The sequence below is a fragment of the Adiantum capillus-veneris genome, chromosome 14 (assembly GCF_014529385.1).
Source record: "Adiantum capillus-veneris isolate H3 chromosome 14, ASM1452938v2, whole genome shotgun sequence".
NCBI classification, from domain to species: domain Eukaryota; kingdom Viridiplantae; phylum Streptophyta; class Polypodiopsida; order Polypodiales; family Pteridaceae; genus Adiantum; species Adiantum capillus-veneris.
The window spans coordinates 62,803,178-62,819,257 of record NC_140944.1 but is presented as its reverse complement, the minus strand read 5'-3'; the positions used below and the strand labels follow the sequence as shown (position 1 = coordinate 62,819,257).

General features: G+C 44.1%; 2 protein-coding genes across 4 annotated transcripts in view; one reads left to right on the top strand and one right to left on the bottom strand.

Moving 5' to 3' along the window:
- The window catches only part of LOC147442489 (6-phosphofructo-2-kinase/fructose-2,6-bisphosphatase-like), a 124,107-nt gene extending 115,133 nt beyond the window's left edge, over positions 1-8,974 (bottom strand). For 2 of the 3 annotated variants that reach the window (XM_086528649.1, XM_086528650.1), the window contains exon 1: positions 8,714-8,973. In XM_086528649.1, coding sequence (XP_086384775.1) covers positions 8,714-8,833 — 120 coding nt within the window. In that variant the 5' untranslated portion in view covers positions 8,834-8,973. Of the gene's footprint in view, positions 1-8,713 lie in introns of all 3 variants that reach the window. The other variant, XM_086528651.1, reaches the window with a different exon arrangement.
- A 1,633-nt stretch (positions 8,975-10,607) lies between these two features.
- Positions 10,608-11,114, top strand: LOC147442488 (uncharacterized; the record flags this gene model as incomplete). Its single annotated transcript, XM_086529377.1, has 1 exon — positions 10,608-11,114. A coding segment is annotated over one exon (507 nt), but the record flags the coding sequence as incomplete, so codon positions are not given.
- Positions 11,115-16,080: the final 4,966 nt, after the last annotated feature.

Genomic DNA, 16,080 nt, shown 5'->3' with positions numbered 1-16,080 from the left:
ATCATGATAGGCTTCATGCTACTGCTAAATCGTATCATGGTGACACTTATCCCCGCTTTGTACCTTTGTGGCATTATACCATTTCTCAGCTTACCAGCCACCCATAGGAGTCGGTAGCACTCCTATCTCAGTTTATAGTTTGTAGTTTTCGTTGTTTGTACCCAGACTTGGTACTAGACTCACCATTGTAATCAGTTTAATCTCATAGGTCATTTTGGTCTTTTGTAGACGTTAATATATCATTTCATTTCATATCTCTCTCTCTCTCTCTCTCTCTCTCTCTCTCTCTCTCTCTCTCTCTCTCTCTCTCTCTTTTGTACCCAGACTTGGTACTAGACTCACCATTGTAATCAGTTTAATCTCATAGGTCATTTTGGTCTTTTGTAGACGTTAATATATCATTTCATTTCATCATCTCTCTCTCTCTCTCTCTCTCTCTCTCTCTCTCTCTCTCTCTCTCTCTCTCTCTCTCTCTCTCTCTCTCTCTCTCTCTCTCTCTCTCTCTCTCTCTCTCTCTCTCTCTTTTGTACCCAGACATGGTATTAGATTCACTATTTTGTAACTGATTGGTCTCATAGGTCATTTTGGCCTTTTGAAGACGTTAATATAACATTTCATTTCATTTCTATGTGTGTTGTGTGTGTGTGTGTCTATGAGGTGTGTGTGTGGAGAGAGAGAGGGCGCGCGTTACCGAATCTGCTCTTACGCTCTGTCCACGAGCCCAGCAGCCTCTGCAGATTCCTTTGCCCTGCGCGAGGGCTTGTTCTAACTCTGAGCGAGGGCCTGTTCTGCTCGCGGTACCTGCTGCAGCCCTAGTCACCCTCGTCAGCGAGCTGGACAGTGTGTGTGTGTGGGGTAGTGATTCTCCTGCTCCTCTCTGTTCCAGCGTCGGATTATCCTCCCCTGCCTCGACAGTCAGCTTCCAGCGCGAGTCTTGTACAGCTCGTCAACTCTGTAGTTTAGGTTTGGTGTGTGTGTGTGTGTGTGTGAAAGAGCCAGCCTGTGTGTGTAGGTGTGTCTATGTCGTGTGCATCTGTGTACGCTCGTGGAGGATTTGGGTCTGTGTACGCTCGTGGAGGATTTGGGTGTGTGGTGAATCCTTCGGTCACTCGTCTGTCGCGCGATTCTGTTCTGCACAACATCTACCCTGTGCAGGCCCTTCACAGCGCACCGGGGGTTGAAGTTTGATTTCGCCTGCACGCGGTCCTTCCGTCGTCTTGTGTGAGAGAGAGAGGTGTGTGTTTCTGTACAGCTAGCCGGTGTGTGTGTGTCTGTCTGTGTCTACAGCAATCATATATCAAAACCTCCCAAAAACAGAGTGTGTGTGTGTGAGAGAGAGAGAGCTTCACATGGATTCGATTGATCAGTGTATATATAAGCGTCGGAAAGCCATGGAAACTTCGGAGATGGATGCTTTGAGTCTTATCAAAGAATGTTTGCATGAGGACTTCGAAGATGCACGTCAAGCCTAGGAAGGATCCACTCTTGTCATGGAAGTGCGCATCCCTATACAAGAGCTTATGGATCCTGTTGCTCAATATGCACTTAACGCGGTGATTCTTTTTTTCCCAGGTAGAATGCCTACGGCTCAGGATGTAGGCCAATGGGTTGATTGCCTACTCAAACGGCAAGCAGTCCGAGGGGTTTACTTTGGCGCGTGAGGGTTCTACGAAGTCTTGCTGGCTGACATGGATGCTCGGGATGCTCTGCTGGAAATGTCTCCTCTTTTCTTCAATACGCAGATGACTCATGTGCTGCCCTGGGCTCTTACCAAGGACTATCAGAGTCTCATTCGTCACAAGTGTCCCGTCTGGGTTGAGGTGGTCGACTTTCCTCGCACTTGGCGTCATTTTCTTCCTTTGTTGGCTGCTCAACTGGGTAAAGTCATTTGCCCTCCTAAGGTGGACGCAAACACAAACCGTTTTTGTATTCTGTGGGACACGGATATCCCCACTCCAACAGGTATTTCGATCGATTCTAGGGATACAATGGTTGGAAAGCGCCCATTTAAGCTTAAATGGGGCAAGTTTGCAAATTCCTGCTTCCGATGTGGCAAATTTTCAATTATCCAGGTCCAGGTCTTGACCACCTTCTCAGGCATCTATAGCTAGGGAGGATGTGTCGATGGGCACTGGTACTTGAGTTTTCTCCACCCTTTTTTTTCCTGTTTCCTCGTCCACTGTATATACCATATAGGATGTATAGTTCTTTGAATTGCATCTCCTATAATGTGCGTGGGTTATGTAATCACGACAAGTGGCGGCTTACCTGGCACTATGTACATACATGTAAAGCAAACATTGTGGTTCTTCAAGAGCATAACCAGCATCAATTTGCAGGACAGACTTCTTACTTTGCGGGCTACTGGATAGCTTATGCAGGATTAGCTAGCCATTCTGGAGTGCTTATGCTTGTTCGACATGAACTCTTCCCGACCTTGGTTTTTAATGACCCGGCTGGGAGATGGATGGTCATCCAATGTATTGTTAATGGGGAAGTTTTCGAATTTGGAGGATTATATGCATACACAGCTTCTGCAGATAGGGCACGGTTGTGGAGTGCTATCTCTTCTTATTGTTGGCATTCCAATGCCTTCTCTGCGAGGATTTTAATAATGCACCAAACCTTGCGGATAATACTACTGGCCATTCTCACATGCTTCATATGGAACGACAATCATGGGATCAATTTATGTCGACCTGTAATGGGCTTGATTTGTGACCCATTTTGCATCCAACTGATCCAGGATTCACTTTTCAGCAGAATGCTAAATCTATGTATCGCGCTCGGCTGGATCGCTGGTATCTTTTTCACATGCAACAGTATGATGACTTTGTATGCGAGATGAGGATTGAATATGCTATGTGTCTCTCGGATCATTTTCCCGTATGCTTGAAACTTCGTTTTGGCTCTTTTGATGTCAATGATCGCCTACCCAAGAAGAGACTTTTGCATATCAATAATGCTTATCTCAAGCATGAGCCTTTTCGCACTATGATTGTGAATATCATCCCGCCTTTGCTCTCCCAGATGTATGCTGACATGGACATAGCTTGGTTCCGTTTTGTTATGCGTGTTCAATCAGTTATATAGGATTATGGCAGGGATTATTTGTCACAATTAAGGGAACAGGTTAACCAAGCAAAGGATGCTTGTAGCAGATTAATGCACTAGGCTAATCATACTTCTCTTACTGACGCTCAAATGACTGAGTTGTTTTTTGCCCGTGCTATATTAAGGAGGAATGCTGAGAGGAAATTGGCCAAATGGCAGACTCGAGCTCGTCAACAAGATTTTGCAGATAAAGGATGTGCTTCTAAATAATTCTTTCAGCATTTGCATCACTCGAGGCAGTCTCAAGCTATACGGAGAGTTAAATTACCGTCAGCGGAGTGGACCTCCACCTTCGGAGAGCTAGCACTAGACCTACACTGTCACGTGACATATCCCAACCCTATGTGTCCGTGGACAAGCTACACCATAGCAGGGTTCCCGTCAGTTCAGTCAGTTTAGATTAGAAGTGATCTCGCACTTTTGTGAGTCTATTCGTAGACCGTGCATGCCCAGTCACTTAGCATAGATGCATATCCTCCGGTGGCACACAGCATGATCATCGGAATTCCCATCAGAATCCATTACCATCAGTTAAGGGAATTTTCCAGTGCATTTAGCCTATTTTCCTATTTATTGGGATTTTCACTTATTATTTTTAAGCGACTTTCCAACAAAAGTAGGTAGGGAAATTTTGCTAAGTTAATATATAAGCAAACCAAAGTTCACACTTTCTGGCAGAAGAGGCAGCAGGAGCTTCTCGCTCAACAGGCAACTTCTCAACAGAAACCCCCCCCCCCCCCCCCCACAGTAGACCCTCCCCATCCCCATCCCTCCCTTGGCGTTTTCCCCACAGCATTCAGCCTCGCCGTCGATTGGCATTGCCTAGCGACTTCCCACAGGCCATTCATCCCAGCGTTTTCATTGCCAAGACACCCCACTTTCAGCCAGCGTTTTTTATGCAAATACGCCAGCAAGACCTAAGCCTTTCTCAGCAATTTCAGCCCCAACACTAACGCTAAGAGAGCTACAGTTTCAGCAGTGACAAAACGCAGGTTTTCAGCAGTTAGAACAGTAGCAGATCAGCCCCATTCAGTTGCAGAAGTACCCCCAAGTTTAGCCCAAGAAAACGCAGCCAAAACAGTCATTTTCAGCCACCGAAACAGTCCCCGAATTCAGCGATTAGAAGCCTACAGATTTCAGCCATCGAGTCGTCGTCGTCGTCATCGGCATAATCCCATTGCATCGGTCCATTGCATACGCATTGTACACCTTTGTGCAATCAAAGAATAGACCACTCTCGCCGACGAGAGTGGGGCCTTCGGAGGAGGGTTTTACAACCTCTCGGGTGTCGTATCACCTCTCTCTCCTTCTCTCAGTCTCATTCACTTGCACGCACAATATCCACTCACTTTGTTCGTGATCATAGCACTCTCCATAAGACGGAAAGCTCTCTCTTTCCCTAAGAACTAAAAGGAACATTGAGCAATAAAGATCACTAATCTTGAGAAAATACAACATTCATTCCGCTGCACCTAACATACACTCTCATTATGGCAAGATTTTTGAGGCCCCTTCTTCTCCCACAAGAGAAGCTCCCCAAGCACGTCACATGTTTCTATCGCATGTTACTTCCATTCTTTCGATGCGGCAGGCTCAAGACTTTGATGTTGTTTTCACTGAGTCGGAATTGTATGCCAGCTTGCTTGATTTGGGTCGATGGAGAGCTCCTGGTTGGGATGGTCTCTCTGTGGAGTTTTTCTTGTCTTTCTGGGATTATTTGAAGGTGCCTCTATTGTTCATGATGAATACAGCCTGGGAACAACAGGAATTGCCCTCCTCTTGGAAAGAAGGTTTGCTCAAGCTGATACCGAAGCATGCATTGTGTGAAGAATTCTCACATTGGCGGCCTATTACGCTTATGCCTGTGGTATATAAGTTAATGGCAAAAATGCTTGCTAACCGACTCAAGTGCTTTCTGCATGAAGGCTTGCATCAATCTCAATACGGCTTCATTCCGCGATGTCAAATTACTGATAATCTCGCGAATGTCATCATTGGTATGGAGTATGCAAAATATACTCGACATGATGTCTTAATCATGCAGGTCAACATTGAAAAGGCATTTGATACTGTTCTTCGGGATTACATTGCGGATACCATGAGACGTTTGGGCTTTGGGCCTAGGCTATCCCGTGTCGTGCTTTTCTTGTATGCATACAATATTTCCGCAGGCTTGCTAGATGGTTTTCTCACAGAATCTTGGACTTTGGGACAGTCGGTAAGGCAAGGCTGCCCTCTGAGTGCTTTACTTTATGCGATTGCTACTCATCCCTTGTTTATGAATTTGGATTCCTTGACCTCCACTGGTAGGCTACATGGCCTGACTTTACCTTCTGGTCGACAGTTTGCTGGTCAGGCTTATGCAGATGACTCTTTGTTCATGCCTCGTAATAACTATGATGATGTACAACAGATTATGCATACTCTTCACTTGTTTGGTTTGGCAGCAGGTCTCAAAGTTAACTTTTGCAAATCCAAGCTATTGCCTCTGAAAGAGTGTGACTGGCATAAGATATTGTGGCCTGGGGAGATTGTTCCTCCACATGTTTTGGTTAGCGATTTAGGTTATCCACTGGGTTGGAATGTATCGACTATGCAAAAACTGGATTGGGTGATCCAACGTCTGCATTCCAAGTTGAATTATTGGAAATTGTCCACGTGGCCACTTCATGTGCGTCTCAGGATTGTCCAATGCATCCTTGTGGCTTATGTGCAGTTTTACTTGCCTTTGTTATCCTGGCCTCGGTTGCGCTTGCAATCCCTTATGTCCAATATTTTAGAGCATTTTTGGCGGACCTCGTCTAGCAAGAGGGGCCTTCGGCTTCTATCTATGGACAAGTTGTGTTCTCCCAAGTGGCTAGGAGGGTTGAATATTTTGGACTTGAGACGTCATCTTCTGGCTCGGAAAGCTATGTTGTTGCCAGTTTTGGTGGAGCAGCAACAACCCTGGGCTCTCATGGTCACACATTTGTGTGCGCACATTGTCACTCCTTCTTTAGGTCGTTGGAAACCGATTTATTGGGATGTTGTTTTTGGGAAGCTTGAAGGACACGTTCCTGGATGTCCATTTACTTCTTCTCTAATTGTTGATTGGAAGGTTGTCACTTCGCATGTGGCTTGGGATGGTCGACAATCCTCTGGGGGTAACTCTCTTTGCCTGGAGAGTCTGCATTGGAGCAGGGTTTTTGCTTCGACTTTGGTTCAACGGTCTCCTCGCCAAGCGTATTTTCTTTCCCAAAAAGGAATCTGTCAAGTGCATCAGGTGGTTGATGACTCGGGTTATGTTCTTTCTTTTGTTGATGCCATCTCCCGCTTTCGGTTGGGCCTTCACTATTCTCCTCTCTGGCAGGAGATTCAAAGGATGCTTGCTGCTCATTCACCTATTCCTCCTCTGGATGTGGACTCTCGCTTCTCTGATTGGAATCTGGCTACTACTAGATTGGACTGCATCTCAACTGCCAGTGTCTATGCCATCCTTCAGTCTGATGTATGGATTGTGCATCGGGGTAATCAGTTGTGGTCGCTTTCCGAGTCATCCTTCTGGTGGCAACACACATTGTCTCGCATTTGGCAGAGTCATCTGACTTTGAAGGAACGCAGGGCACTTTTGTTGACCCCTTTCCCTATTTCAAATTATCTGTTGGTCAAGGCTGCATTTTGCCTATGACGCTGGAGACATCACTCTTGATGCCTACAGGATTTACTTTGACTGTTTCTAGCCTTCGGAGCCTCATAGTGCTCCGTCTTTTGTATCCCTTTCTTTTCGTGGGTTTTCCTCGCTTTTTGGTTTCCCACTTGTAAATTAATCAAAGCATATTTACAAAAAATAAAATAAAAATGTTTTTGTGTGTGTGTGTGTGTGTGTGTGTGTGTGTGTGTGTACATATACGCATATGTATATGTAGAGGGTCACAGAAAGTACTCTTAACAGTCATACATGCTTTGAGCCAGTAGAAGCATTACTTTCTCGGTGCATTATTTTAGTATACACAAATCATCAAGGTTTGAAGTACTTCTTGTCCTGGACCAAGAAGTCTGAGAAACAAATGAGACAGGCAAACATCCTATCTCGGTGTCATTTCTAGATAGTGAACTTCAGGGAAAAGAAAAATGTGGTTGTAGACACTTTGTCTTGCAAGCCACAAATATCTATTGTTACAACAATGCATCATTAGACTTCAATGAGATGCAAGAGGAATATACTACAGACCCAGATTTTGATGAGATCTTTGACAGGGTAGAATGTGGGAAGAAAGTTTCTGGATGTTCTCTCAAGGAAGGTTATTTAATGCAAAAAACATGTGTGCTACAAGTGGTTTGAGGCAACAAGTGCTACCTTCCTCCTTTTGTTAGGCATAGGGTAATAGATGCAACACTCAAGCGTTACTTCTATTGGCCTCAGCTCAAGAAGAACGCGGATGAGTTTTTGCAAACTCGTAGATTATGTTTTAAAGTGAAGTAAGGCAGGCACAAAGCAACAAAACTCCTACATCCTTTGCCGATTCCAAATCGACCATGGGAGAGTAAAGCTATGGATCTCATTTTTTATCTTCCCAGAACTCAGGGTACGATGGCACATGAACTATCGTGGGTAGACTCGGAAAGCAGGCTCACTTCGTACCAGCGAAGAAGACAGTGAATGCCAATCATTTGGAAAAAGTGCTTGTCTCACACATCTTTCAGTTACATGGGGTGCCTAAATAGAGACCTTAGATTTATGAGCTTGTTTTGGAGAGCAATGTGTGAGAATGTAAGTACTTTACTCAAATTCTCTTCGATTTTTCATGTATAAGCGGATGGGCAGTCAGGGACCTCTTAATTGGTGAAGTCCTAGGTAAGGAAATGGACCCTAAAACAGAGAGGCCCCACTGAACAAACAAACTAATGGACAAGTTTTTGGACCTTAGAGCATATAGTGAGTTGGATTTGTTGGTCAGTATACACGAAGTGTTGAATTATACTTGCTGGCTGTGATCTCCTTCTTTCGAGGGATGGTGCCTCCAACTTTTGACTGTTCCAACTCGGATAGCGCAATATGAGTTTGATAATAAAGGGAGAGCCGAGAGTCTAGATAGGTGCTACACAAGCAGTGTGTATTATCTCAACATATGGCTAGAACTAGACTAGGTCCGGTAGGGCCCCCAGAGTGGAGGACGATTGAGAAGAAATGGCTGGCACATCAGCTCCCATTGCTGATTTTCAGCATTGAGACACTCAGAAGGTAGCAGCTTGAGATAGATAGATCGACATTTTGATGGCCTGCGTTACATACAAAGCTGCTCATTTTTGGATTTGCAGTTGATTAAACTAATGCCCTCAAGAGCATGCCAATCATTCATGAAGGCGTGAATGTCCATTTGCACTCAAAATTGCTGTAGAGAACAAACCAAATGAGCCATTAGCTGCCTGGCCATCGCCCTACACAGTTTCAATTTTTGGTGGCAAAGTAATGAGTTCGTGTAGCAAGGGAGACAAAAACATAGATCGAAAAAGATCAAATTGGGGTCTTTCCAATCCTGAATGACAAAGCAGTTTGACAGGGATTGGTACGCAAAACCTCTAAAGCAAGCATGAGGGTCACACACACACAGGGTCTTACCGCTTTAGTGGGATCCCACGAACCAAGAAGAGGCGACGATCCATAAACAAAGGGAACGAGGTGAGCGGGCAACAGCTGCTGCTCGTCGTTGAGCTTGATTGAAACGACGTGGATATCCATCTCTCTCTCTCTCTCTCTCTCTCTCTCTCTCTCTGCGCGAGCAGGCGTCTGTGTTTCTATTGGGCTACAGTGTTGCTAGTGCCTTCTTCAGCCGCCACCTACTCTTTCGGGCGGCATCCTCGCCTGTATATTCTCAATTTCTCAAATAGCGAAAAGTGGACTTCATTATCCACACACAGTTTGTTAGTTCCTCTTTGCAAAATGCCTACGTGGCACCTTTTTGGTGCAGCACGTGGACTGCTTACTGCCCCCTCCACATGCTAAAGATTGTCAAACGTGTTGGAGGAAAGAGAGTTTTGCTAGCTTTTACATTTCACACTCCCTCCCCTCAGTTCAAAGTTGTTTTTGCAATTTTGGCTTTCTCGGGCACTGCCAAGACAATTGTGGCCCCAAATCTAGTGAATTTTTTTGGCAATTACATCTTTATCTAGGTTGTGCTAATCGTTTGCTTTGTTTTTACGTGTTTTCTATATACCCGGGAATGCCTTCATCCTTTGGACGCCTTGTTGTGTTCGAGTACATCTAGTTTTTCTATTCATTTGCTCTACAATGTTCTCTAGCAGTTCTATACAATAAGAGGCTTGTCGAGTGGCATGAACCGAGGCAATTGATCATGGGTGTACGTGTATAACATTGTGTGCCATGAAAGCTATAAAACATGTGAGAGCTATCTTTAATGCAAAGGATTGCAGGGCCTCCTTGTTTGCTACTCTCGTCGAATAAGAAAGAACAACAAAACCATCTTCTACTAACCAAGTAGGACCTGCCAATTTTTGAAAGCGATTGTTTTAAGCAGAATCTAGGCAGATCCTCTTATGCCTTGGAGGAGAAAAAAGTGACGTGAGGCCACATGGAGGAGAGAGAGAAGAGGGGAGGGGAGAGAGAGAGAGAGAGAGTCGTCTTGCCTTGCAGGAAAAAATCATCCCTCTTTGTCGCTCGGCCATTGGGTTGACACATGACAACTCTCTCTCTCTCTCTCTCTCTCTCTCTCTCTCTCTCTCTCTCTCTCTCTCTCTCTCTCTCTCTCTCTCTCTCTCTCTCTCTCAAACCCTGCGTGCTCGCTCCAACCCTAGCCCTAGCCCACTCAGGTCCTCCTGGGCGAGGGGCTACCCATGGGGGAGGGCGTTAAGCCTGTAGCTCCCGCCCCTACCCCATCGAGGAGAACACGCTCTACACCGTAGCCTGACTGAAACAGATTGCGCTCCCAGGTTCTGCGTGGCCGCTGCACACAGGCTCCCGCACCTACTTCAACCTTGACCTCACGACCTCAAGCCTCACCTATTTCGACCTTGACCTCGCAACCTCAAGGTTACCCGATTTGCAACGACCTTAACCTAGGAAGGGTTTTCCAAACAAGAAGCAAATCGACCTTATCGGTGGGTTTTCCGACCTAAGGTCTGTGTTTCAAGAAAGTGTATTTTTCTGTTTCAAGAAGATCAACCTTTATCTAAAGGCTACTCCGAGCTAAGTAGCGTACTCGTTGCGTTCATGGCTACCCGAGCTTCGTCCTGAGGTAAGCTCAGTTTCGCTGGAGTTGTAGCAACACCTCCGAAGGTAGACAACATCACCCGCCTTCAAACCGAAGTCGAAAGCCTCCGCAAGGAGAATGACGAGCTGAAACAAAGGCTTTCAACTTTCAAAGCCCAGCTTGCCGCAATAGAGAGTCACAAGGAGGAGGAGCTGAAACACATAGAAATCAAATTCACAAAGGCAAAAGAAGAAGTAGAGATGACCGTCACAAAGGAGGTCAAAACCCAAGTAAAAGAGGTAATCTCTCGAAGATTGCGTAGCATCCACGTTACGTGAACGGCAACGACAGGAGGACATCGCCCTCAATGTTCACATTGGTGGGCTCCCAAGCAATTGGAAAGGGGAGGGGGATCTCAAGTTTCATGAGTCATTTGCCCGCATCCAATCCGCAATCCCCATGAGACAATGTGATCCAGCAACAATCACTGCTCTTGCACATGAACCTCACACAAATCATGCAATCCACACTTTCAAAACCAAGGTGGACCAAATCAAATTTCTTGAGAAATCAAGGCTTCTCAAAGACACCAAAATGTGGATTGCAGAAGATCTTACACCCGCTCAACTCAAGCGAAAGAAGGTAGAACTACAAAAGTGCGAGAAGCGCACACAGCAGGGAAATGGGCAGTTTACCGAGGAGGTAAAGCCATTATTCATGAGTTTTGAACTCCCAAACCGGCTCCCTCCTCACCCCCTTCTGCATAGATTTTGTTCATCTTATCTTATCTTACCTTTTTTTGGACCCGACTGAGATGTATCCGAAAATCCCCCCACGTTTGTAATGTTTTGTCTTTGGTCCCATAGGTCATATCTTACCTTCGTGGACGATAATACAATCTCTCTCTCTCTCTCTCTCTCTCTCTCTCTCTCTCTCTCTCTCTCTCTCTCTCTCTCTCTCTCTTTGTGTGTGTGTGTGTGTGGACATGAGGATGTATATAGTCTTGGTCTCTGATCTGTCTCTCATCACAATGAAGAGTGTAACAAGTTTTTCTTGCAGGGCAGAATTAAAGGGTAGGCGGAGGTGTAGGGAAATGTTTTGCTTCACTGCGTATGCTATTGTTGCCATGTGCAGGGCGGAGATGCAAAAGCAATAGGAGGAGGGGCTCCCATGCCTTTGAGGGGAAGGGCATGTTGCATGGTGCATAGAGGTGCGCGGGAATGACGAGATGGTGAGAGACGAGATCGTGGGCAGACAAACAGAGAGACATGGCAGCGCACGAAGGCATGTGCAAGCACAAGGGGGCAAGAGAACGAGACATCCTAGGTCCAAATTGGGTTGCAGAGGCAAGGGAGTCGAAAAAGCCGACAATGGTGGGGGGGTGGGCCGCGCCTGCACACGAATGATGCGCGCAAGGAGTTGGGGGTGGGAATGACGTGGTGCAGGCGATGAATGCTTTTGCTTTGAATTGAAAATATTCCTTCGAAATCTTGGATACAAATTAATTGGTTTCTTAAAAGTAGACCCCTAGGTAGTAGGTAGCCAAAACGTTTTTTTAAAGTTCATTAGAGGGTATCTTATGAGATACTCTCTTTATATCGAAAGGAATTAGGAGAATTTCAAGTTTTCCCTTATTTTCTAGCATTGAATCGGGATGACGCCTGGACGAGCTAGATAGTAGCCTAGACACAAGGAAAGGTCGTGGGACAGGTGGAGGCGAGCTCGCTCTCTCTCTCTCTCTCTCTCTCTCTCTCTCTCTCTCTCTCTCTCTCTCTCTCTCTCTCTCTCTCTCTCTCTCTCTCTCTCTCTCTCTCTCTCTCTCTGTGTGTGTGTGTGTGTGTGTGTGTGTGTGTGTGTGTCTCGTTTGTCTACTGGCGACGACACAGGTCGAGGCCAAAATCAGGTCCGTACGCGCACAGAGACTTGCAGCAACAAGCAGGAGGCGGTAATGGCGAGGGAGGAGGGGCGTGCTACAATGTCGGGCGCGGGGGGATATAGTTTTCATTCGGAATTGAAAACCGCACGATATTAAGCCGAGACACATTTTTCCTTGGCTGAGAGAGACGCAGAGAGAGAGAGAGAGAGAGAGAGAGAGAGAGAGAGAGAGAGAGAGAGAGAGAGAGAGAGAGAGAGAGAATGAATCCTGCAATGCTTCACTTGCATGGGATCTCCATGGTCATGAAGCGCGGACGACCTCAGTGGGAGAGGCACGGAGTACTGGATGGTGAAGGCGCAGGGTGCACGCAGTGGAGCACAGGCTTGGGGGTTTTTGTGACGGCAACAGGAGCATGCCTCGGGGCCTTCACGGCAGAGGGAGCATGGCTGGGGGCATTGCGCAAAGAGGGAGCATGCCTCAAGGCCTTCACGGCAGAGGGAGCATGGATTAGGGCCGAGGTCGCCATGGCGGTGGATGAGGGGGCCTGCTCTGTGAAGTGCGAGCGGCGAGCATGTCGCCGCGCGTGAACCAAGGAGCACCCAAGATGTTAGCGCCAAAGCGAATCTGATTGATTAATTAATTAATGAAAGGGTCATTCGACCCACTAGAGACCAAGTAGGTAACCCCAAGTAATGATCAAATATTAAACACTTTATCCCATGGGCACGAGAATAAAATAGGCATGCATTACAAAGTCAAAGCCCCTTCGCAATGGTTATTTGGAACAGTGATTATTTGGGATTAAAGCATGATCACTTTACAAAAGCATGCAAAATCATGTGAATAGCTCACATGCTCTCTAATGAAAAGAAAGTCACATTAGATCTTGTATATGTTACTATGTTCGTATTTGAACTCAAGCCATCCCCACTCATTTAAGTTTCAAGCCTTCAAGGTAGCTATCTCTTATTCTCTTCCTAGCTTGAGCATTTGTATGCTTTTTGCTTTACCTTCATAGCATGTATTGTACCACCTTCAGAATGGTTGAACATATCACCACACATGCATGTAGTGATGATCTCTCTCTCTCTCTCTCTCTCTCTCTCTCTCTTGTGTGTACGCTAATAAAAAGAGGAAAACGGCATCCTTTCTATCATCCAAGTGTGGTAGATTGGTTATGCCATTTCCCTCTTGAATAAAAGGTCTTGAGTTCAACTCTGCTCTCGTCAGATAGATCTTTAAGGTCTCTTGGGATAGTTTCCTACGACGTTAGAACAATCTTCTTCTTCTTCTTCTCCTCTCTCTCTCTCTCTCTCTCTCTCTCTCTCTCTCTCTATAAACAAATACATTTTATAGTAAGTGCTCTATAAACAAACACACACACACACACACACACAAATCTAACAGGCACGTTTTTGTTACAAAGTAGCTTAACCCAAACCATTAGAAATCTCCTTATAGGGGAAGCACTAACACAAAACTAAACTTTTGTTCCTAAACTCACCTTCTAAGAGGAGGTTCAGATCCCATGCTTTTTTCTTTCATAGGAAGGTACACTCACTCAACTTTTTTTAGCTCAATGACCAATGAATATACTATTTGTTATAAATAATGGGGGAGGATAGTTATCCAGCCAATTGAATCCACTCATCCTTAGAATGTCAACCCAAGCCATCCAACCACTATCTACCCCCACAACTCACACTACTTTGTTATTTAATTACTACCACACTTGGTTGCTCAGCATATACCTTGTTTAATTTCGCCATCATAGGTTCATTAAAGCATACTTAATTCAATAGAATATTGGCACCAAAACATTTTTTTCCAAAACAAAATCTCAACTTTGAACTAAAATTATTACAATCCAGTACACAAGAGCACGAACTCTTGGTTTATGATGTCCATCTAAATTGCATTGCACCTTATACGGGGCACGTATAATACGCTTTAAACGGGCATATTATACAACTCCCTCAATTAAACGGATGTATAATACGGTGCCACACAACAAAATCACCGTATCGTTTAATCTCTCAGTAGTTCGATCAAAATATAATTCGATTGAAATATATTGTTCTATATTAATATGAACCGCGAACCTTTCTCCATTGTGGGCTTCTTTATTAAACAAATTGCCTTGAGTTCATCTTAAAGGTGAACTCTAAAATCCAAAACCATAAAATAAAAATAAAAATTGATTGAGCTTTTAGTTAGAAATAAAGCCTATTTTAGTAAAAATAGAACATAAAATTAAGTTTAAATTGTGATATGTAGATAAATTGGCTGATATGTTTTGTGTAGAGTAAACTAGTTAGAGGGAATTAAGTGAATGCTTACCATGAGTATAAAAATTCACACTTGGAAGTAATTAAATTAATTTAAATTAGTAGTTACTTCTTTGTGTAGAGTCATGCTCACATTTAAAAGTAACTTAAGTAAACTTAGTTAGTGATTGCCTGCCAAGTGTAGAGCAATGCTCACAGTGAAGGTGATTTTTGTAAGTAGAATAGTGATCTCTTGCCTTGTGTAGAGTTTGACATACATTTGGAAGTGATTCAGGTAGGGTAACTAAAAATTACCAATCACGAGTAGAGATTGACCCACACCTTAAGGCCATTTAGGTAGATTTAGGAGATTACATATTAGTGATTTAGGCAGGGTAACTAAAAATTACCAGTCACGAATAGAGATTGACTCACACCTTAAGGCCATTTAGGTAGATTTAAGAGATTGTCTATTATGTGTAGAGTTTACTCACACTTGAAGGCTATATAGATGTAAATTAGGCGATTCTTCATCATGTATAGAGTGAAAGCTCACACTGAAAATGAAATTTTAAGATGTAAATAATGATACATTATGAAATTCTTATGCTTATGTTTGTGACATTGTAAATATTTGTTGATTTTTAAATAAGAAAGAAATGGTGATTATTTGATTTTTAAATAGAGTAGCAATGATTTGTATAGATTGAAACTAATTTGAGGTATAATGTTTTGTTATGCTCACATACCTCTTTGCAATATGGTGAAAGGATATGAGTAGAGCTACGTAGATGAATTGATAGCAGGAAAGACCTCGTCGAAGTTGAGGTGTAAGTCTTGTGGCCACAAATTTAGCAAGAGTGCACACATGATAAAAGAACATGTGTTAAAATACTTGGGAACGTGCTAGCTTGCGAAAACCTCCCCAAAAGTATCCCTGAAAAATTTCTTGAATGGGAGCTCAAGGCAAGGAGAATACTTGCCGAAGGAAAAAAAAAAGGTTAGTTTGAAAGTACTTAGTTTATTGAGCCAGAGGGATGTGGAGATGACTTTTGAAATTGAAGTAAGCCAGTCTCTCATGTGTGCAGAAGGGGGTGAACAATGCTCCCTTGCTACTACTCCATAGCATTTGGTGGTTCAAACCCCACACCTACCACTTCCCATCTAAAAGGATGCGGTGTAGCATAAGTTGGTGGTCAACATGCGTATAGTACTTCTACTTTACATAAAGCATTTGACAAGCAATGGTTGCTTGAGCTAAATCTTAAGTGGACTCAAGCTTTTGTCTCTTGCGGGATCCCCTTTAATGTAATCCGCAATCCTATCTTTAAGGATGCTTTGATGAGAATAGTGAAGAAAGGATTTGTTGCACGTACCAAATATTTAGATAAAGTCAAAGCTTCATCAAAGAGTATTTTGAAGTGCACAGTGCTTGAGTATGTGCTACAATACGGATGTACAATTGCTCTTGACGGATGGACAAATTGTCCAAAAAAAAAAACCTTAATAAATGTGACGTTGATCTGTCGTAGGGTATCCATTTTCATTGAAGAAATTGATAATCCTTGAAAGAAAAAACGAGCAATTTTCTAGCAAGCATCTATGAGCGTGCAATTTGAAAAGTTGGTGGTCCCAA